This window comes from Phyllobates terribilis, unplaced genomic scaffold, assembly GCF_046119375.1.
Source record: "Phyllobates terribilis strain yellow unplaced genomic scaffold, ASM4611937v1 Scaffold_374__1_contigs__length_1864666, whole genome shotgun sequence".
In the NCBI taxonomy this organism is placed as follows: Eukaryota; Metazoa; Chordata; class Amphibia; order Anura; family Dendrobatidae; genus Phyllobates; species Phyllobates terribilis.
In genome coordinates this window covers 1,017,207-1,035,693 of record NW_027363134.1, presented here as the reverse complement: position 1 = coordinate 1,035,693, position 18,487 = coordinate 1,017,207, and the positions used below count along the sequence as shown (strand labels likewise).

At 41.9% G+C, this 18,487-nt stretch overlaps 1 protein-coding gene across 2 annotated transcripts; it reads left to right on the top strand.

Annotated features, from left to right (window-relative positions):
- The first annotated feature begins 411 nt into the window (after positions 1 to 411).
- On the top strand, positions 412 to 18,218 carry LOC141223167 (uncharacterized). 2 transcript variants are annotated; one of them, XM_073666794.1, is made up of 7 exons: positions 412 to 479; positions 10,955 to 11,105; positions 11,235 to 11,414; positions 11,497 to 11,620; positions 11,713 to 11,810; positions 12,009 to 12,099; positions 14,381 to 18,218. In XM_073666794.1, exons 1-7 carry the CDS (start codon positions 454 to 456, stop codon positions 15,793 to 15,795), a joined length of 2,085 nt encoding a protein of 694 aa, XP_073522895.1. In that variant the 5' UTR covers positions 412 to 453; the 3' UTR covers positions 15,796 to 18,218. The 2 variants fall into 2 exon arrangements, with proteins under 2 accessions (XP_073522895.1, XP_073522894.1); XM_073666793.1 differs by having other exon boundaries at positions 14,378 to 18,218.
- The last annotated feature ends 269 nt before the right edge of the window (positions 18,219 to 18,487 follow it).

Genomic DNA, 18,487 nt, shown 5'->3' with positions numbered 1-18,487 from the left:
GCGGCTCTGCTCCGTACACCTCGTACACACACGGCTCTGCTCCGTACACCTCGTACACGCGCGGCTCTGCTCCGTACACCTCGTACACGCGCGGCTCTGCTCCGTACACCTCGTACACACACGGCTCTGCTCCGTACACCTCGTACACACACGGCTCCGCTCCGTACACCTCGTACACACGCGGCTCTGCTCCGTACACCTCGTACACACACGGCTCCGCTCCGTACACCTCGTACACACGCGGCTCTGCTCCGTACACCTCGTATACACACGGCTCTGCTACATCCACACTGTAAACCCCTCCTGACCCCACATATAAACTTCACCTCATCCAGCACCATGACAACCAGCACAGCAGAGTCCTGCATCCACTAAGGCCCCTGATCATGTGACCCCTGACTCCTCCCCTCCTGTGACCTCATCACAGCTCCTGTGCGCACAGAGCAGCCATATATGTGGTGGCGGCTCTGCAGGTGGAGGTATGTGGAGATTCCCCATTACTGGGCGCAGGGGGCATTAACGCCTTCAGCACAGAGACTCTTTTGGGGTTTTGTGTTGCCCCTTTATAAGAATCATAAGGTTTTTGTTCTGTTTCCTGTAATAGATACATACGACCCAACTATGGAGACAGGAAGGGAGGAAACGTATTGTTCTCATAGTACAGGGCCCCTTTCTTGGCCCCACGTAGTGTAATGTTCCCATAGTACCGCCATCCCCCCACACAGTATAATCAGATGCATAAATAGGGTCTGATGGGACTCGTTGCGAGATTTCAACCACCCCCCATCCTGATATATACAGTGGGTATGGAAAGTATTCAGACCCCTTTAAATTTTTCACTCTTTGTTTCATTGCAGCCATTTGGTAAATTCTAAAAAGTTCATTTTTTCTCATTAAAGTACACTCTGCACCTCATCTTGACTGAAAAAAACAGAAATGTAGAAATTTTTACAAATTTCTTAAAAAAGAAAAACTGAAATATCACATGGTCATAAGTATTCAGACCCTGGTATTCAGGCCAAGGTTGCAAAAGAATTTCTGCATTACTCAAGGTCCCTAAGAGCACAGTGGTCTCCATCATCCTTAAATAGAAGAAGTTTGGGACCACCAGAAGTCTTCCTAGACCTGGCCATCCAGCCAAACTGAGCAATCGTGGGAGAAGAGCCTTGCTGAGAGAGGTAAAGAAGAACCCCAAGATCACTGTGGCTGAGCTCCAGAGATGCAGTAGGGAGATGGGAGAACGTTCCACAAAGTCAACTATCACTGCAGCGCTTCGCCAGTCGGGCCTTTATGGCAGAGTGGCCCGACGGAAGCCTCTCCTCAGTGCAAGACATATGAAAGCCCGCATAGAGTTTGAACAAAAACACATGAAGGACTCCCAGACTATGAGAAATAAGATTCTCTGGTCTGATGAGACGAAGATAGAACTTTTTGTTGATAATGCTAAGCGGTATGTGTGGAGAAAACCCGGCACTGCTCATCACCTGCCCAATACAATCCCAACAGTGAAACATGGTGGTGGCAGCATCATGCTATGGGGGTGTTTTTCAGCTGCAGGAACAGGACGACTGCTTGCAATTGAAGGAAACATGAATGCTGCCAAGTACAGAGATATCCTGGATGAAAACCTCTTCCAGAGTGCTCTGGACCTCAGACTTGGCCGAAGGTTCACCTTCCAACAAGACAATGACCCTAAGCACACAGCTAAAATAACAAAGGAGTGGCTTCAGAACAACTCTGTGACCATTCTTGACTGGCCCAGCCACAGCCCTGACCTAAACCCAATTGAGCATCTCTGGAGAGACCTGAAAATGGCTGTCCACCAACATTCACCATCCAACCTGACGGAACTGGAGAGGATCTGCAAGGAAGAATGGCAGAGGATCCCCAAATCCAGGTTTGAAAAACTTGTTGCATCATTCCCAAGAAGACTCATGGCTGTACTAGCTCAAAAGGGTACTTCTACTCAATACTGAGCAAAGGCTCTGAATACTTATGACCATGTAATATTTCAGTTTTTCTTTTTTAATAAATTTGCAAAAATGTATACATTTCTGTTTTTTTTCTGTCAACATGGGGTGCAGAGTGTACTTTAACCCCTTTAAAAGCCCAGGGTGTACTAATACACACCTGCGCCCTGGGCTTTAAGAGCCAGGTACATATTAGTATGCCGTGTTGATTTCGCCCACACAGCCTGGGTGTCGGCTGATTCTCACATCTGACACCCGGTGCTATGTGCTAGGAGTGGTCCCGCAACGCTGCGATTGAAGTCGTTTGCAGCATTGCGGGGACAAGGGGAGGTGATCGCCGATACTCGCCTCTCCTGCCGGCGTCTAACGCTGTCTGCCGCGGCTTCCCGGATGTTGCCATGACGACCCGATGTCGTCATAACAACATCTGGGTCACCAGACAGCAGGAGGATACTTTGGTCATGTGCAGTGCACGACCAAAGTATCTTCTGCATCTGCAGCGCTGACAGCCTGTATAGCACAGGGATGGTGCTCCATCCCTCTGCTATATAGGCGATCAGAGTAAAAAAAGTGAAAGTCCCATAGTGGGAAAAAGTATAAAAGTAAAAAAAAGTGTTAAAAAATGGGAAAAAAAATAATAATTTGTAAAACTTAAAAAAATCTAAAAAATAATCCACCAAAAATAAAAATATAATGTACCCATCAATAAATATTATGAAAAAACAAAACAATAAAAGTTCACATATTTGGTATTGCCGCGTCAGGAACGACCTGACCTATAAAACTGTCCCACTAGTTAACCCCTTTAGTGAAAATGGTAGAAAAAATAAATAAAAAACGAAGCAAACAATAATGCTTTATCATCATACCGCCAAACAAAAAATGGAATAACGCAATCAAAAAGACAAATATAAATAAAAATGGTACCGCTGAAAACTTCATCTTGTCCCACAAAAAACAAGCTCCATCAGCCAAAAAATAAAAGTTTTAGCTCTCAGAATAAAGCGATGCAAAAAAATATTTTTCTATAAAATAGCTTTTATTGTGTAAAAGCGCCAAAACATAGAAAAACTATATAAATGTGGTACCGCTGTAAACGTACTGACCCGAAGAATAAAGCTGCCTTATCAATTTTACCACATGCTTAACGGCATAAAAAAATGAAAGAAAAGAACAATTCCTGAATTGTTGTTTTTTGTTTATTCTGCCTCCCAAAAATCGGAATAGAAAGCGATCAAAAAATGTCACATGCCTGAAAATGGTACCAATAAAAACATCAACTCATCCCGCAAAAACAAGTCGTCACATGACTCTGTCAGCCAAAATATGGAAAAATTATAGCTCTCAAAATATGGTGATGCAAAAAGTAGATTTTGCAAAATATGTGTCTTTTAGTGTGTGACAGCTATCAATCATAAAAACCCCATATGATTCTGGTATCGCTGTAATCGCACCGACCCGAAGAATAAAGTCGTCTAATCACTTATATCACATGAGGAACGGTGTAAAAAATAAACTCTAGGGTTAGGGTTGGGGTTAAGGTTGGGATTTTTTTCAAAAGTAAAAAAAAAAATGACGATATGGCGACTAGTGTTGAGCGCAAGTGCTCGCTACTTGAGTTTGCATCGGGTGCTCGGGTATGCACTGAGTATCGCGGGTGCTCGAGTGACATGCTCGAGTCTCCGCCCCATATGCTTCGTGGCCAAAAAAACATTGCAGGGATTGCCTGCCATGCACGAGCGATCCCCGCATTTTTTTTTTTGAGTGTCTAATAACCGTGAAACATGCGGGCGGGGACCCGATGCAAACTCAAGTAGCGATCACTTGCTCTCAAGACTAATGACAACTTATTCAATATGATGACCTAATGTTATCAAATTCTGTGGCGTACTTCTGGGTTCAAAATGTTCACTATACCCCCTGGTGTCACTTGTGGGGGGTTTCCACTGTTTAGGCACATCAGGAGCTCCCCAAATGCAACATGGCTTCCGCTAATTATTCAAGCAAATTTTACATTCAAAAAGTCAAATGGCTCCTTCCCTTCCTGCCATGAGCCAAAACAGTGGTTTTTCCCCACATGTGGGGTATCTGTGTGCTCAGGGGAAATTGCACAACAAATTTTGGGGTCTATTTTTTTCTGTTACCCCTGCGAAAATAAAAAAAATTGGGTCTAAAGTAACATTTTTGTGAAAAAAGTTAAATGTTAATTTTTTTCTTCCACATTCTAAAAATTTCTGTGAAGCACCTGAAGGGTTAATAAAGTTCTTGAATGTGGTTTTGAGCACCTTGAGGGGTGCAGTTTTTAGAATGGTGTCTCTTTTGGATATTTTCAGTCATAAAGACCCCTCAAATTGACTTCAAATGTGATGTGGTCCCTAAAAAAATGGTTTTGTAAATTTTGTTGGAAAAATGAGAAATCGCTGGTCAACTTTTAACCCTTATAGCTCCCCAATAAAAAAAAATTTTGGTTCCAAAATTGTGCTGATGTAAAGTAAACATGTGGGAAATGTTATTTATTAACTATTTTGTGAGACATATCGCTCTGATTTAAGGGCATAAAAATTCAAATTTTGAAAATTGAAAAAGTGATATCGAAGAAATTTTACCACAATCATGAAGTACAATATGTCACGAAAAACAATCTCAGAATCAGGGGGATCCGTTGAAGCGTTCCAGAGTAATTACCTCATAAAGTGACAGTGGTCAGAATGGTAAAAATTGGCCTGGTCATTAACGTGCAAACCACCTTTGGTTGTAAAGGGGTTAATGAGAAAAAAAAATTACTTTTTTGAATTTACCAAATGGCTGCAATGAAACAAAGAGTGAAAAATGTAAAGGGGTCTGAATACTTTCCGTACCCACTGTATATGTATGTCCCTTATCATTGGCCCCAACCTGGTATATGTCCTCCGTTCTGCCTCTGTTCTTTAGTGTATAGAAAAAAATAAACTATTACACTCACCAGGGGCGAACATAGAAGTGATGGGGCCCCATAACAGAAGTGTAATGCACTCCCCATAATCCTCCATACAGTATAATGCACAGCCCATAGTCATCCATGTAGTATAATGCACAGCCCATAGTCATCCATGTAGTATAATGCGCAGCCCATAGTCCGTACATGTAGTATAATGCGCAGCCCATATTCTGTACATGTAGTATAATGCACAGCCCATAGTCCGTACATGTAGTGTAATGCACAGCCCATAGTCCGTACATGTAGTATAATGCACAGCCCATAGTCCGTACATGTAGTATAATGCACAGCCCATCCTCTTACATGTAGTATAATGCACAGCCCATAGTCCGTACATGTAGTATAATGCACAGCCCATAGTCCGTACATGTAGTGTAATGCACAGCCCATAGTCCTCCATATAGTATAATGCACAGCCCATAGTCCGTACATGTAGTGTAATGCACATCCATGGTCCATACATGTAGTGTAATGCACAGCCCATAGTCCACACATGTAGTATAATGCACAGCCCATAGTCCATACATGTAGTATAATGCACAGCCCATAGTCCACACATGTAGTATAATGCACAGCCCATAGTCTGTACATGTAGCGTAATGCACAGTCCATAGTCCGTACATGTAGTATAATGCACAGCCCACAGTCATCCATGTAGTATAATGCACAGCCCATAGTCCATACATGTGGTATAATGCACAACCCATACATGTAGTATAATGCACAGCCCATACTCTTACATGTAGTATAATGCACAGCCCATAGTCCACACATGTAGTATAATGCACAGCCCATAGTCCACACATGTAGTATAATGCACAGCCCATAGTCTGTACATGTAGCGTAATGCACAGTCCATAGTCCACACATGTAGTATAATGCACAGCCCATAGTCCACACATGTAGTATAATGCACAGCCCACAGTCATCCATGTAGTATAATGCACAGCCCATAGTCCATACATGTGGTATAATGCACAACCCATACATTTAGTATAATGCACAGTCCATAGTCCACACATGTAGTATAATGCACAGCCCATAGTCATGCATGTAGTATAATGCACAGCCCACAGTCATCCATGTAGTATAATGCACAGCCCACAGTCATTCATGTAGTATAATGCACAGCCCACAGTCATCCATGTAGTATAATGCACAGCCCACAGTCATCCATGTAGTATAATGCACAGCCCACAGTCATTCATGTAGTATAATGCACAGCCCACAGTCATTCATGTAGTATAATGCACAGCCCACAGTCATTCATGTAGTATAATGCACAGCCCACAGTCATTCATGTAGTATAATGCACAGCCCACAGTCATTCATGTAGTATAATGCACAGCCCACAGTCATTCATGTAGTATAATGCACAGCCCCACAGTCATCCATGTAGTATAATGCACAGCCCATAGTCCATACATGTAGTATAATGTACAGCCCATAGTCATCCATGTAGTATAATGCACAGCCCATAGTCATACATAGTAGTATAATGCACAGCCCATAGTTATCCATGTAGTATAATGCACAGCCCATAGTCATACATAGTAGTATAATGCACAACCCATAGTCATCCATGTAGTATAATGCACAGCCCATAGTCATACATAGTAGTATAATGCACAGCCCATAGTCATACATAGTAGTATAATGCGCAGCCCATAGTCCGTACATGTAGTATAATGCACAGCCCATAGTCCGTACATGTAGTATAATGCACAGCCCATGGTCCGTACATGTAGTATAATGCACAGCCCATAGTCCGTACATGTAGTATAATGCACAGCCCATAGTCCGTACATGTAGTATAATGCACAGCCCATAGTCCGTACATGTAGTATAATGCACAGCCCATAGTCCGTACATGTAGTATAATGCACAGCCCATGGTCCGTACATGTAGTATAATGTACAGCCCACAGTCATCCATGTAGTATAATGCACAGCCCATAGTCTGTACATGTAGCGTAATGCACAGTCCATAGTCCACACATGTAGTATAATGCACAGCCCATAGTCCACACATGTAGTATAATGCACAGCCCACAGTCATCCATGTAGTATAATGCACAGCCCATAGTCCATACATGTGGTATAATGCACAACCCATACATTTAGTATAATGCACAGTCCATAGTCCACACATGTAGTATAATGCACAGCCCACAGTCATCCATGTAGTATAATGCACAGCCCACAGTCATTCATGTAGTATAATGCACAGCCCATAGTCCGTACATGTAGTATAATACACAGCCCACAGTCATTCATGTAGTATAATGCACAGCCCATAGTCCGTACATGTAGTATAATGCACAGCCCACAGTCATTCATGTAGTATAATGCACAGCCCACAGTCATTCATGTAGTATAATGCACAGCCCCACAGTCATCCATGTAGTATAATGCACAGCCCATAGTCCATACATGTAGTATAATGTACAGCCCATAGTCATCCATGTAGTATAATGCACAGCCCATAGTCATACATAGTAGTATAATGCACAGCCCATAGTTATCCATGTAGTATAATGCACAGCCCATAGTCATACATAGTAGTATAATGCACAGCCCATAGTCATCCATGTAGTATAATGCACAGCCCATAGTCATACATAGTAGTATAATGCACAGCCCATAGTCATACATAGTAGTATAATGCGCAGCCCATAGTCCGTACATGTAGTATAATGCACAGCCCATAGTCCGTACATGTAGTATAATGCACAGCCCATGGTCCGTACATGTAGTATAATGTACAGCCCACAGTCATCCATGTAGTATAATGCACAGCCGATAGTCCGTACATGTAGTATAATGCACAGCCCATAGTCCGTACATGTAGTATAATGCACAGCCCATGGTCCGTACATGTAGTATAATGTACAGGCCACAGTCATCCATGTAGTATAATGCACAGTCCATAGTCCACACATGTAGTATAATGCACAGCCCATAGTCCACACATGTAGTATAATGCACAGCCCATAGTCATCCATGTAGTATAATGCACAGCCCATAGTCATCCATGTAGTATAATGCACAGCCCATAGTCATACATAGTAGTATAATGCACAGCCCATAGTCATCCATGTAGTATAATGCACAGCCCATAGTCATCCATGTAGTATAATGCACAGCCCATAGTCATACATGTAGTATAATGCACAGCCCATAGTCTGTACATGTAGTATAATGCACAGCCCATAGTCATACATAGTAGTATAATGCACAGCCCATAGTCATCCATGTAGTATAATGCACAGCCCATAGTCATCCATGTAGTATAATGCACAGCCCATAGTCATACATGTAGTATAATGCACAGCCCATAGTCCGTACATGTAGTATAATGCACAGCCCATACTGTTACATGTAGTAGTATGGCCAAGGGCACCGTGTACTCGCTGATTTAAAAAAACAACAACATTATCCTCACCTTCTCTCCGCTCCCTCACCGCGTGGTGTCTTTTTCTGGAGCTGCCGCTGACTTCAGCTGGAAGCGACAGGAGAGGATGATGTTACTTCCATGCGCCCCTAATGACGTACATGCCGATGTCAGCTGCTGGCCTCTGATTGGTCGGCAGCGTGTATTGTGGCACTTCAGCGGAATGTCAGTCCGAGAACACACATCCAGCTGCAGCAGGGGTTGGTGTTGGCTGGGCCCGGTCACAGGAGCGACTGCGGTTATTAAGCCTCTCAATATAATGCTCTCATAGTACCTCTATTTCCCCACACCGTATAATGTTCCCACAGTACCGCCATCTTCCCACATGTTGTGGGTAAATTGTTTGAAGGATTTCTTAGAGATGCTATTGTAGAATATCTTAATGATAATAACTGTCTAACTCCATATCAACATGGATTCATGAGAGATCGCTCCTGCCAAACAAACCTGATCGCCTTTTACGAGGAGGTGAGCTCACAGCTGGACCGGGGAGAGTCAGTGGATGTTGTATACCTTGACTTCTCCAAAGCGTTTGATACCGTGCCACACAAAAGGTTGGTATATAAAATGAGAATGCTTGGTCTGGGGGATAATGTGTGCAAGTGGGTAAATAGCTGGCTGAGTGATAGAAAGCAGAGAGTGGTTATCAATGGAGTAAGCTCAGGGGGTGTCAGGGTTACTAGCGGGGTGCCTCAAGGGTCTGTCTTGGGCCCTATATTATTTAATATATTTATTAATGATCTAGTGGAAGGGTTGCATAGTAAAATAGCAATATTTGCAGATGATACTAAACTTTGTAAAGTAGTTAATACAGATGAGGATAGGGCACAGCTACAGGAGGATTTAGATAAATTGGGGAGTTGGGCCAAAAAATGGCAAATGGGGTTCAATGCCGATAAATGTAAGGTCATGCACATGGGAAAGAACAACAGCAGTCACCCATACATATTAAATGGGAAACCGTTGGGGAAATCTGACATGGAGAAGGACCTGGGCGTCTTGGTTAACAGCAAATTAAATTGGAGTGCCCAGTGTCAGGCAGCAGCTGCGAAGGCAAATAGAGTCATGGCATGCATCAGAAGAGGAATAGGGGCATATGATGAGAACATTGTTCTTCCTCTGTATAAAGCGCTGGTAAGGCCGCACTTAGAATATTGTGCACAGTTCTGGGCTCCGGTGCTCAGGAAAGACATATTGGAGCTAGAGAGGGTACAAAGGAGGGCGACTAAGGTAATAAAGGGAATGGAGGGACTAGAATACCCAGAGAGGTTGTCAAAATTAGGCCTATTTACGTTGGAAAAGAGAAGGCTTAGGGAAGACCTCATAAACATGTATAAATACATCAGGGGGCAGTACAGAGACGAGGGGGCACACTATGCATCTGGAGGAAAGGAGGTTCTTGCACCAGCATAGAAGGGGATTCTTTACGGTCAGAGCCGTGAGACTCTGGAACTCTCTGGGAAAGGAAGTGGTGATGTCCAACTCACTTAATGAGTTCAAGAGAGGCCTGGACGCCTTTCTTGAGAACAATAAAATTACATCTTATGCTTAGTGATAGTTAATTAATCCAGGGATTTAATCTGACTGCCAGATTGGAATCGGGAAGTGAATTTTTCCTCAATGATGTAAATTGGCCTATACCGCATGGTTTTTTTTTTGCCTTCCCCTGGATCAACGCTGCAGAATAGCTGCAGTGCACAAGAAATAGGCTGAACTGGATGGACGCTTGTCTTTTTTCGGCCTTTTAAACTATGTAACTATGTAACATACAGTATAATGTTGTCACAGTCCCGCCAACTCCAATTTTATTTTATGTATTAACCACTTGGTTTTCTTTTTTTGGTGTTTTTCATGTAATATATGGAAACCTATAGGAAAATGCTTTTAGAAACATGATATCCAGGAAAAAAAAACACTGTACATGGAGACATTAGCATCAAATAACTCCTGTCTTTGTGTTCTTACAAACAAGCTCTTATAAATGAGATCTAACGTGTTAAAAGATTACAACCTGGGAAAGACGGGAAACATTCATATAGACAGTCGGTGATGATGTAGTCAGTGACGGACTCTGGCCAAATTTGTTTCTAGAGCCGTATTAGAAGATGAAGATGTCGTCCTCATCATGAAGTTGTTATTTCTCATGCCATGTGTAATGTATATGACGAGAATTAGCATTATAGAAGATGAGTCTATAAGAAACGTATTGAGCTGCAGACTCCGAGGAAGAAACTGCTTGTTGTCTGTGGCCTAAAATATATAGGTTATATTAGTACGTCAGCGACAAAAGCAGAATGTTGTAAAAATAATAAAAATACCATTGCTGCTTGGGTTTCTGGGTGATTCTTACTGAAGCAGTGGCCAACTTAGCCAGTGATTGGAAGTATGGAGGAGATGTCTAAGTCAGCAATTAAACTTATGTTCCAGTCCATAAAAGACTAGAGAATACAACATCTACACATCTTCTGATATATTTCCCTTTTTGTCTCCAGTAATTGTATTATTACACAGGATTCTTTATGATGTTACATCGGCTCATCTTTTTCTCATTCAGGTCTCTACAATATCGGATCCTCTCAGTGAAGATCTTCTATATTAAGAGAATTTTTCTGAATCACCTATTAAGGATGGATATGGACAGAGACAAGATGGCGGAGAGGATATTACACCTCACCCTAGAGATCCTCTTCCGGCTTACTGGAGAGGTGAGAGATTCTGATGACGTCACATTACATCATTCTTATCTATGGAAATAACAGATGGACAGAACTGGAGAGGTGAGGACTCTGGAAATGTCTGGAGTGAGATTTATTAATGTGTTTCTCCATTATCAGGATTACACAGTAGTGAAGAAGACCTCTAGTGAGCGCTGTCAGGACCCTGTGTCTGAGGGATGGGGAAGACCCCTGAGCCCAATCACAGGACCTCCATCTCACCCCCTGATACATGAGGACATCAATGACCAGAAGATCCTAGAACTCGCCTACAAGATGATTGAGCTGCTGACTGGAGAGGTGACACTGCTGGGAATGCTGGGACATTATACAGTAACACTATGAAGGGATCGGGGGATGACTGTATCATTGTATGTGTCAGGTTCCTATAAGGTGTCAGGATGTCGCTGTCTATTTCTCCATGGAGGAGTGGGAGTATTTAGAAGGATACAAAGATCTGTACAAAGACGTCATGATGGAGGTTCCCCAGCCCCTCACATCACCAGGTAATAGACAGGACTAAATACACACAGCCTATAATTATCTTATCTAATTATGTGTAAAAAATGAATTCAGTCCCTGTATGTGTTTCCTCTAGATCTATCCAGTAAGAGGACAACACCAGAGAGATGTCCCCGTCCTCTTCTTCCACAGGACTGTAAACAAGAAGATCCCAATGTTCCTCAGGATCATCAGGTAGACGGAGAGAAGGTGTCATGAGATCTCCCCTATGATGTGTAGACGGCTGTGAAGGTCTTGTGCTCAGTTCTGTTTTATCCACCAGTATTATATGTTTTATATTTGTGTAATGAGAACGGTGGAGATGGCAGGATTAGAGCTGATCATAGATGTGACTTCTCCATCTGTCTGTGACTTTTACAATATTTGTTTCAGGGTGAAGATCAGACCCATATTAATACTACAGAGACATATGTGAGGGGTGATGAGTGGTGTAAAGAGGAGATTCTTACATATGACTACCCAGGTGAGTAGTAACCACTAAATGCAGAGAAGTCACAGATTCTTCTCAGTCACCGGCTGTGGCTTCTTTATCGGTGGTGTAGTCCGGCCATATCACAATCGTGTGATCACCATTTTGCTTCCAGATCACAACATTCTCATCCACCCAAAACTGTTCAAATGACTTTGGGTAATGAAAGCCCTTTTCTACAGAACTTACAACCTGGAGGATCCACCTACCCCCTGGAATTAGGAGACGCTGACCCTTACCTGTCTATATCTATAAAATACAAAGCCAAATGACAGCTTATGCAGAATGTGCTAACAAGTGAGAAAATCACTTGCAGAAAAATATTCTGATGGGCCTCTAATAGAAAGCGGAGAGTAATGATACTGTTGGCTTCCTAGATCCCTGATATCTCTCCTTTCTGTGCCGCTGAATGTCCTCATATGGTCCCTACAAGACCAGGTCCAGTCTTTCTGGCCAAACTTCACTTTTATGATTGAAAATATTAAATGTGCAGTGAGGCCAAGTGTGAATTTCTGTACAATAACAGCAGAGTTTCCCTTTATCCTGACTTTTCAATTTCTTTTTAAACCAACTAACTTTAAACAGGATTGTGATAAACTATACAGAAAACATTACACCTGTGCCATGATATATCTCTAAGCTGTGCGTGGCTGATGGCTGTAATATACAATTATTCACGCCTGCAGGAGATGTGTTGGCTCCAGCCCTGGTTTCATGGATTCACTCAACGTCATAAATTCCATTATGTTTTCAATCCTAAGGAATTCAGATTACTGCTCAATCTCTCCTGAAATGGGGGCGCTAATACTTTCTTTACTCTTTTGGTCAGGACTCATAGTAGCTCCAATGGTTTATCATAAATGAGTGCAACTCCGGTTTAGTGTTGGCGTTCTCCCCCCAAACATACGTTCTTGTTGAGGATGTATCATATTTTTTTATGTCTTTTTTTAACAGGTTCATTCTGTATGATAGCTTGATTGTGATGGGATCTGCCTCACTTATGTGAGTCTGTAACTCCCTGGTAGTCTTTAAAAAAGGTCTCCATTACCTCTTCCCAATGCCCAAGATTTAAATTTAAGACCTCTCAGCTCTGCACTATTATAAAAAGTTCTCTTTAAATGTCTAATATTTCTTCTTAAAACTCATCTGATAGAAAATATTGGCCCTTACAATGGTTTACATTGCTAAGAGCCACCGAGCCCCATACTCTTAATTACCCCAAAAAGGTTTCACCACTAGTTACTCTTTTTTTTTCTGAAGAATACAGTTGAGCTTCATCATTTCAGTAGTTATGTTATTGGGTTTGGTCACAGTTTTGCCCATCATCCTTTAACTTTTTTAACCCCTCCATATGGATCTGGACTTACTCAGAGACCCCTACACTTGGGCCATGGTGCTACCTGATGTTGTGTGGAGTGAGATGGGAAGAAGAATAATCAAGTAGACGGGTCGTTACCAGGAGGGCAGAGAAAATACAAACTCAGAAGACACAAGAGTAGTCAGTAAACGGGCCGAGGTCACAACAGGGAACAACTACACAAGCCGGGAGCTGAGCACAGAGGACTGAACCAGAGGAGGACAAGGCTGCATCTGGTAGCTTCTAGCAATATGCTTTGAGATTTAGTAGGGTGCGGTGCTTTCCCATTGGCTGAAGTAGGGAGCAGATTACTTCAGCTGACAGCACATACTGCCAGACTGGATGGTATTACTGGTCCCAGCAACCCTAATCTTAGGGGATGAAGGGAGCCCGTCTTGCCCAGAGCTTTTGATTCTGTCTTCTCCTCTATCACCAATGCCGTCTGCTGAGAGAAGCAGACGTCACAGGAGCTGATCCCAGAGAAAATGGGACACACCAATTGCTGAAGTTTTAATACAACAAAATGGCAGAAAACCAGAGCAGTAGAAATCCCCATAGAGTAGTGACAAATTTGACTTCACAGCCACTTTCCGGAAATTAGCACGCCATGGATGTTGGAGAGTGAAAATAGCAAATCTGCCATTTTATTACCCAACACATAGTGCCCAGATTGTGCTCCAGGAGACACACACCGTAAATTAAGTGGGTTCTTCTCACTACATCAATGCCAAATACATGGTTGCTAAATGTGGTTTGGACACAGTCTATTAGACTGTGAACTGTCATTGTCTTGGTGAATAATACAATATTTTTACATAACTTGCCATTTCTACGGACAATTTAAGTAGAAATGTTCAAAAATATAAAATTCAAGGATATTTTATTAAAAAAAATAACAATTGGTTTTATTCTTAGCAGATGTCTGTGCCAGGAGACCAGAGGGACAGCTGACATCTTCAATTTTTCAATGGGATGAGCTTGATATCACACAGGATACAACTGAAGTGAATGCCATTATTCCAGATATACCATCATCCCTTCACAGCAAAGATCTGTCTTCTGATTCATTAGCGACTACTAAGGAAATTCAAAGTCACAAAATAAGCATTAAAAAACAAACTACTCCTAAAGCAAAGAAGCCATTTTTATGTTCAGAATATGGAAATAGTTTTCCCATCGAAAAGTCTTTACTTAAACATCAAAAAATTCACACAGCGGACAATAGATTTTCTTGTTCCAGGTGTGGGAGATGTTTTAACCAGAAATCAGATCTTGTTAAGCACCAGAGAATTCACTCAGGGGAGAAGCCATTTTCATGTTCAGAATGTGGGAAATATTTTACCCAGAAATGGAATCTTGTCATACACCAGAGAACTCACACAGGGGAGAAGCCTTTTTCATGTTCAGAATGTGGGAAATGTTTTAACCAGAAATCAGATTTGGTTAGTCACCAGAGAACCCACACAGGGGAGAAGCCTTTTTCATGTTCAGAATGTGGGAAATGTTTTGTATGCAAATTACACCTCGTTAGTCACCAGAGAACTCACACAGGAGAGAAGCCTTTTTCATGTTTGGAATGTGGGAAATGTTTTGGATGCAAATCCCACCTTGCTAGTCACCATAGAACTCACACAGGGGAGAAGCCATTTTCATGTTCAGAGTGTGGGAAAAGTTTTAATCAGAAGTCAGATTACATTAAGCACCAGAGAACCCACACAGGGGAGAAGCCTTTTTCATGTTCAGAATGTGGGAAATGTTTTGTATGCAAATCACACCTTGTTAGTCACCAGAGGACTCACACAGGAGAGAAGCCTTTTTCATGTTCAGAATGTGGGAAATGTTTTGTATGCAAATCACACCTTGTTAGTCACCAGAGAACTCACACAGGGGAGAAGCCATTTTTATGTTCAGAGTGTGGGAAAAGTTTTAACCAGAAGTCAGATTTCATTAAGCACCAGAGAACCCACACAGGGGAAAAGCCTTTTTCTTGTTCAGAATGTGGAAAATGTTTTAACCAGAAAGCGCATCTTGATAGCCACCAGAGAACCCACACAGGGAAGAAGTCTTTTCCATGTTCAGAATGTGGGACATGTTTTAACGACAAATCAGATTTTGTTAAGCACCAGAGAACCCACACAGGGAAGAAGCTTTTTTCATGTTCAGAATGTGGGAAATGTTTTATCCAGAAATGGAATCTTGTTATACACCAGAGAACCCACACAGGAGAGAAGCCTTTTTCATGTTTAGAATGTGGGAAATGTTTTAACCAGAAATCGCATTTTGTTAGACACCAGAGGACCCACACAGGAAAAAAGCCGTTTTCCTGTTCATAGAATCATAGAATGTTAGAGTTGGAAGGGACCTCCAGGGTCATCGTGTCCAGCCTCCTGCTCATTGCAGAATTTACTAAACCAGCTCAGACAGATGTCTGTCCAGACTCTGTTTGAAGACTTCCATTGAAGGAGAGCTCACCATCTCTTGTGGCAGCCTGTTCCACTCATTGAACACCCTCACTGTCAAAATGTTTTTTCTAATATCTAGTCGGTATCCTCTCCCTTTCAGTTTCATTCCATTGCTTCTCGTGTTTCCATGTGCAAATGAGTGTAAGGATGTTCCTGCTACATTCTGACATCCCTTCACATATTTGTAGACCGCTATTAAGACTCGTCTTAGCCTTCTTTTTTGCAAGCTAAACATTCCCAAATCCTTTAACCTTTACTCATAGGACATAGTTTGTAGTCCTCTCGCCATTTTGGTCGCTCTTCTTTGAACTTGCTCCAGTTTTTCAATGTCTTTTTTAAAATGTGGTTCCCAGAGCTGGACACTATTCCAAATGAGGCCTGACCAAGGAGGAGTACAGAGTGATAACTACTTCACGTGATCTAGACTATGCTTCTCTTAATACATCTCAGAACTGTATTTGCCTTTTTTTGCTGCTGCAGCAAAATGTTGACTCAAGTGTTAAAAAAGGGCTGTTGCTTAGTTCTATTTCTCCAGATCTGTAACTGTAATTTTCCTTTTTCTTGCCCAGATGTTGGATCTTGCATTTCTCCCTGTTAATTACCATTTTATTAGTCGCTGTCCATTGTTCAAACTTATCTAGATCCTTCAGAATCCTTTCTCTGTCTTCTGTAGTGTTAGCTATCCCTCCTAGCTTTGCATCATCTGCAAATTTGATTAGTTTACCTTCAGTTCCCTTATCTAGATCATTTATAAAAATGTTGAACAACATTGGGGCCAGGACAGAGCCTTGTGGTACCCAACTTGAAACACTCTTCCAATTGAATGACCAACCATTTATTACCACTCTTTGCGTAAGATCACTGAGCCAATAATGAATCCACCTAACTGTAGCCTTGTCAATCTCATAATTGGTCATTTTTCAATAAGGATAGTATGAGATACTTTATCAAATGGTTTGCTGCAGTCGAGATTTACTATATCTACCGCATTTCCCTGATCCAGCTTCTCAGTGATTTCATCATAGTAGGGAATTAGATTAATCTGGCATGACTTGGTTGCTACAAAGCCATGCTGGCTCTGGTTAATTACTGTATTCTTATCCAAGTACTTGCATACATGCTGTTTAATTATTTGTTCAAAGATCTTTGCTGGTATAGAAGTAAGGCTCACTGGCCTGTGATTTCCAGGCTCCATCTTCTTTTCTTTTTTGAAGATAGGAACATTTGCCCTTCTCCAATCTTCTGGGATGTCTCCTCCAGGATTTTTCAAAGATTCTGGCTATTGGTTCTGCAATTTCCTCTGCTAATTCTTTAATACCCTAGGATGTAATTTATCTGGACAACTAGATTTATATTCGTATAACTTAGCTAAGTGTTCCCTCACTGTGACGACACAGCTTCTAATCTTAATTAGCCAGACGTTAAGATTTGTTAAGCCAGGAGAAATACAATATTATCTTTGTTGACTTTTGAATGTGTGTATTTGTTTGGTTAATAATAACAATAATTTTTATTTATATAGCGCCAACATATTTCACAGCGCTTTACAATTAAGTAGGGACATGTACAGACAATAAAATAATACAATGTATCATAATTCAACAGTACAGGAGAAGTGAGGGCCTTGCTCGCAAGCTTGCAATCTATATGGAAATAGGGGGACACAATAGATAGAACATTGTCTTCCTTCAGCCAGTATCAGTATCTAAGTGCAGTTATTGTGTGCTATTGGGTGCATGAAGGATGTGGAGACAGAGGAATAGGCAGGAGCAGATTAAGACTAACATTTAGGAGGGACCAGGGGAGAGTTATGTTAGTGAGCTGAGGTCATAGGCTTGTCTAAACAGATGTGTTTTTAAAGCACGTTTAAAACATGGGGGCTAGATATTAGTCAAATTGTTTGAGGTAGTGCATTCCAGAAAACTGGCGCAGCATGAGAGAAGTCTTGGAGACGGAGTAAGCGAGGTTCGGATTAAGGAGGATGTTAGTCTTAGATCAGTTGCAGAACGAAGGGCACGGGAAGGGTGATAGACAGAAATGAGAGAAGAGATAAAGGGCGGTGCAGAATTGTGGAGAGCTTTGTGGGTGAGAGAGATGAGTTTGTATTGTATTCTGTAGTAAATGGGTAACCAGTGCAATGACTGGCACAGGGTAGAGGCATCGGTGAAGCGGCCTGATAGAAATACGACCCTGGCTGCTGCATTCAGAATGGACTGGAGAAGAGCGAGTTTGTTTAGAGGGAGGGTTGGTCAAGAAGGACGTGACTCAGTGTTTGGGACACTGATGTTTGTTATTATGCTAATTGAATATTGTACTAACCCAGCTAGCTTATTTACAAGAGCAGGGGGATTAGCTCAAACAATGAGACCTGAGTGAGCCCTGCACCTTCCCCCCAACTTGTGACTAATAACCTTAGCCACATATGTAAATATAAAAAGGGTTTTCTATGCTGCTGCAAAGAGAATCAAGGAGAATCAGAGAGACATTCCTCAGGACAGAAGATGGATAGCATCCTCAGATTTTGATTCTACACAATAGGGACACCATAGGTTTCCAGCCTAAA

Bases quoted from the DNA above. Each gene is read 5' to 3' on its own strand.
- LOC141223167 (XM_073666793.1), top strand. From the start codon at position 454: ATGTGGTGGCGGCTCTGCAGGTGGAG. The intron at 11,811-12,008 runs GTAGACGGAGAG...TATTTGTTTCAG, and splicing joins ATGTTCCTCAGGATCATCAG to GGTGAAGATCAGACCCATAT. The intron at 12,100-14,377 runs GTGAGTAGTAAC...TTTTATTCTTAG, and splicing joins TCTTACATATGACTACCCAG to CAGATGTCTGTGCCAGGAGA.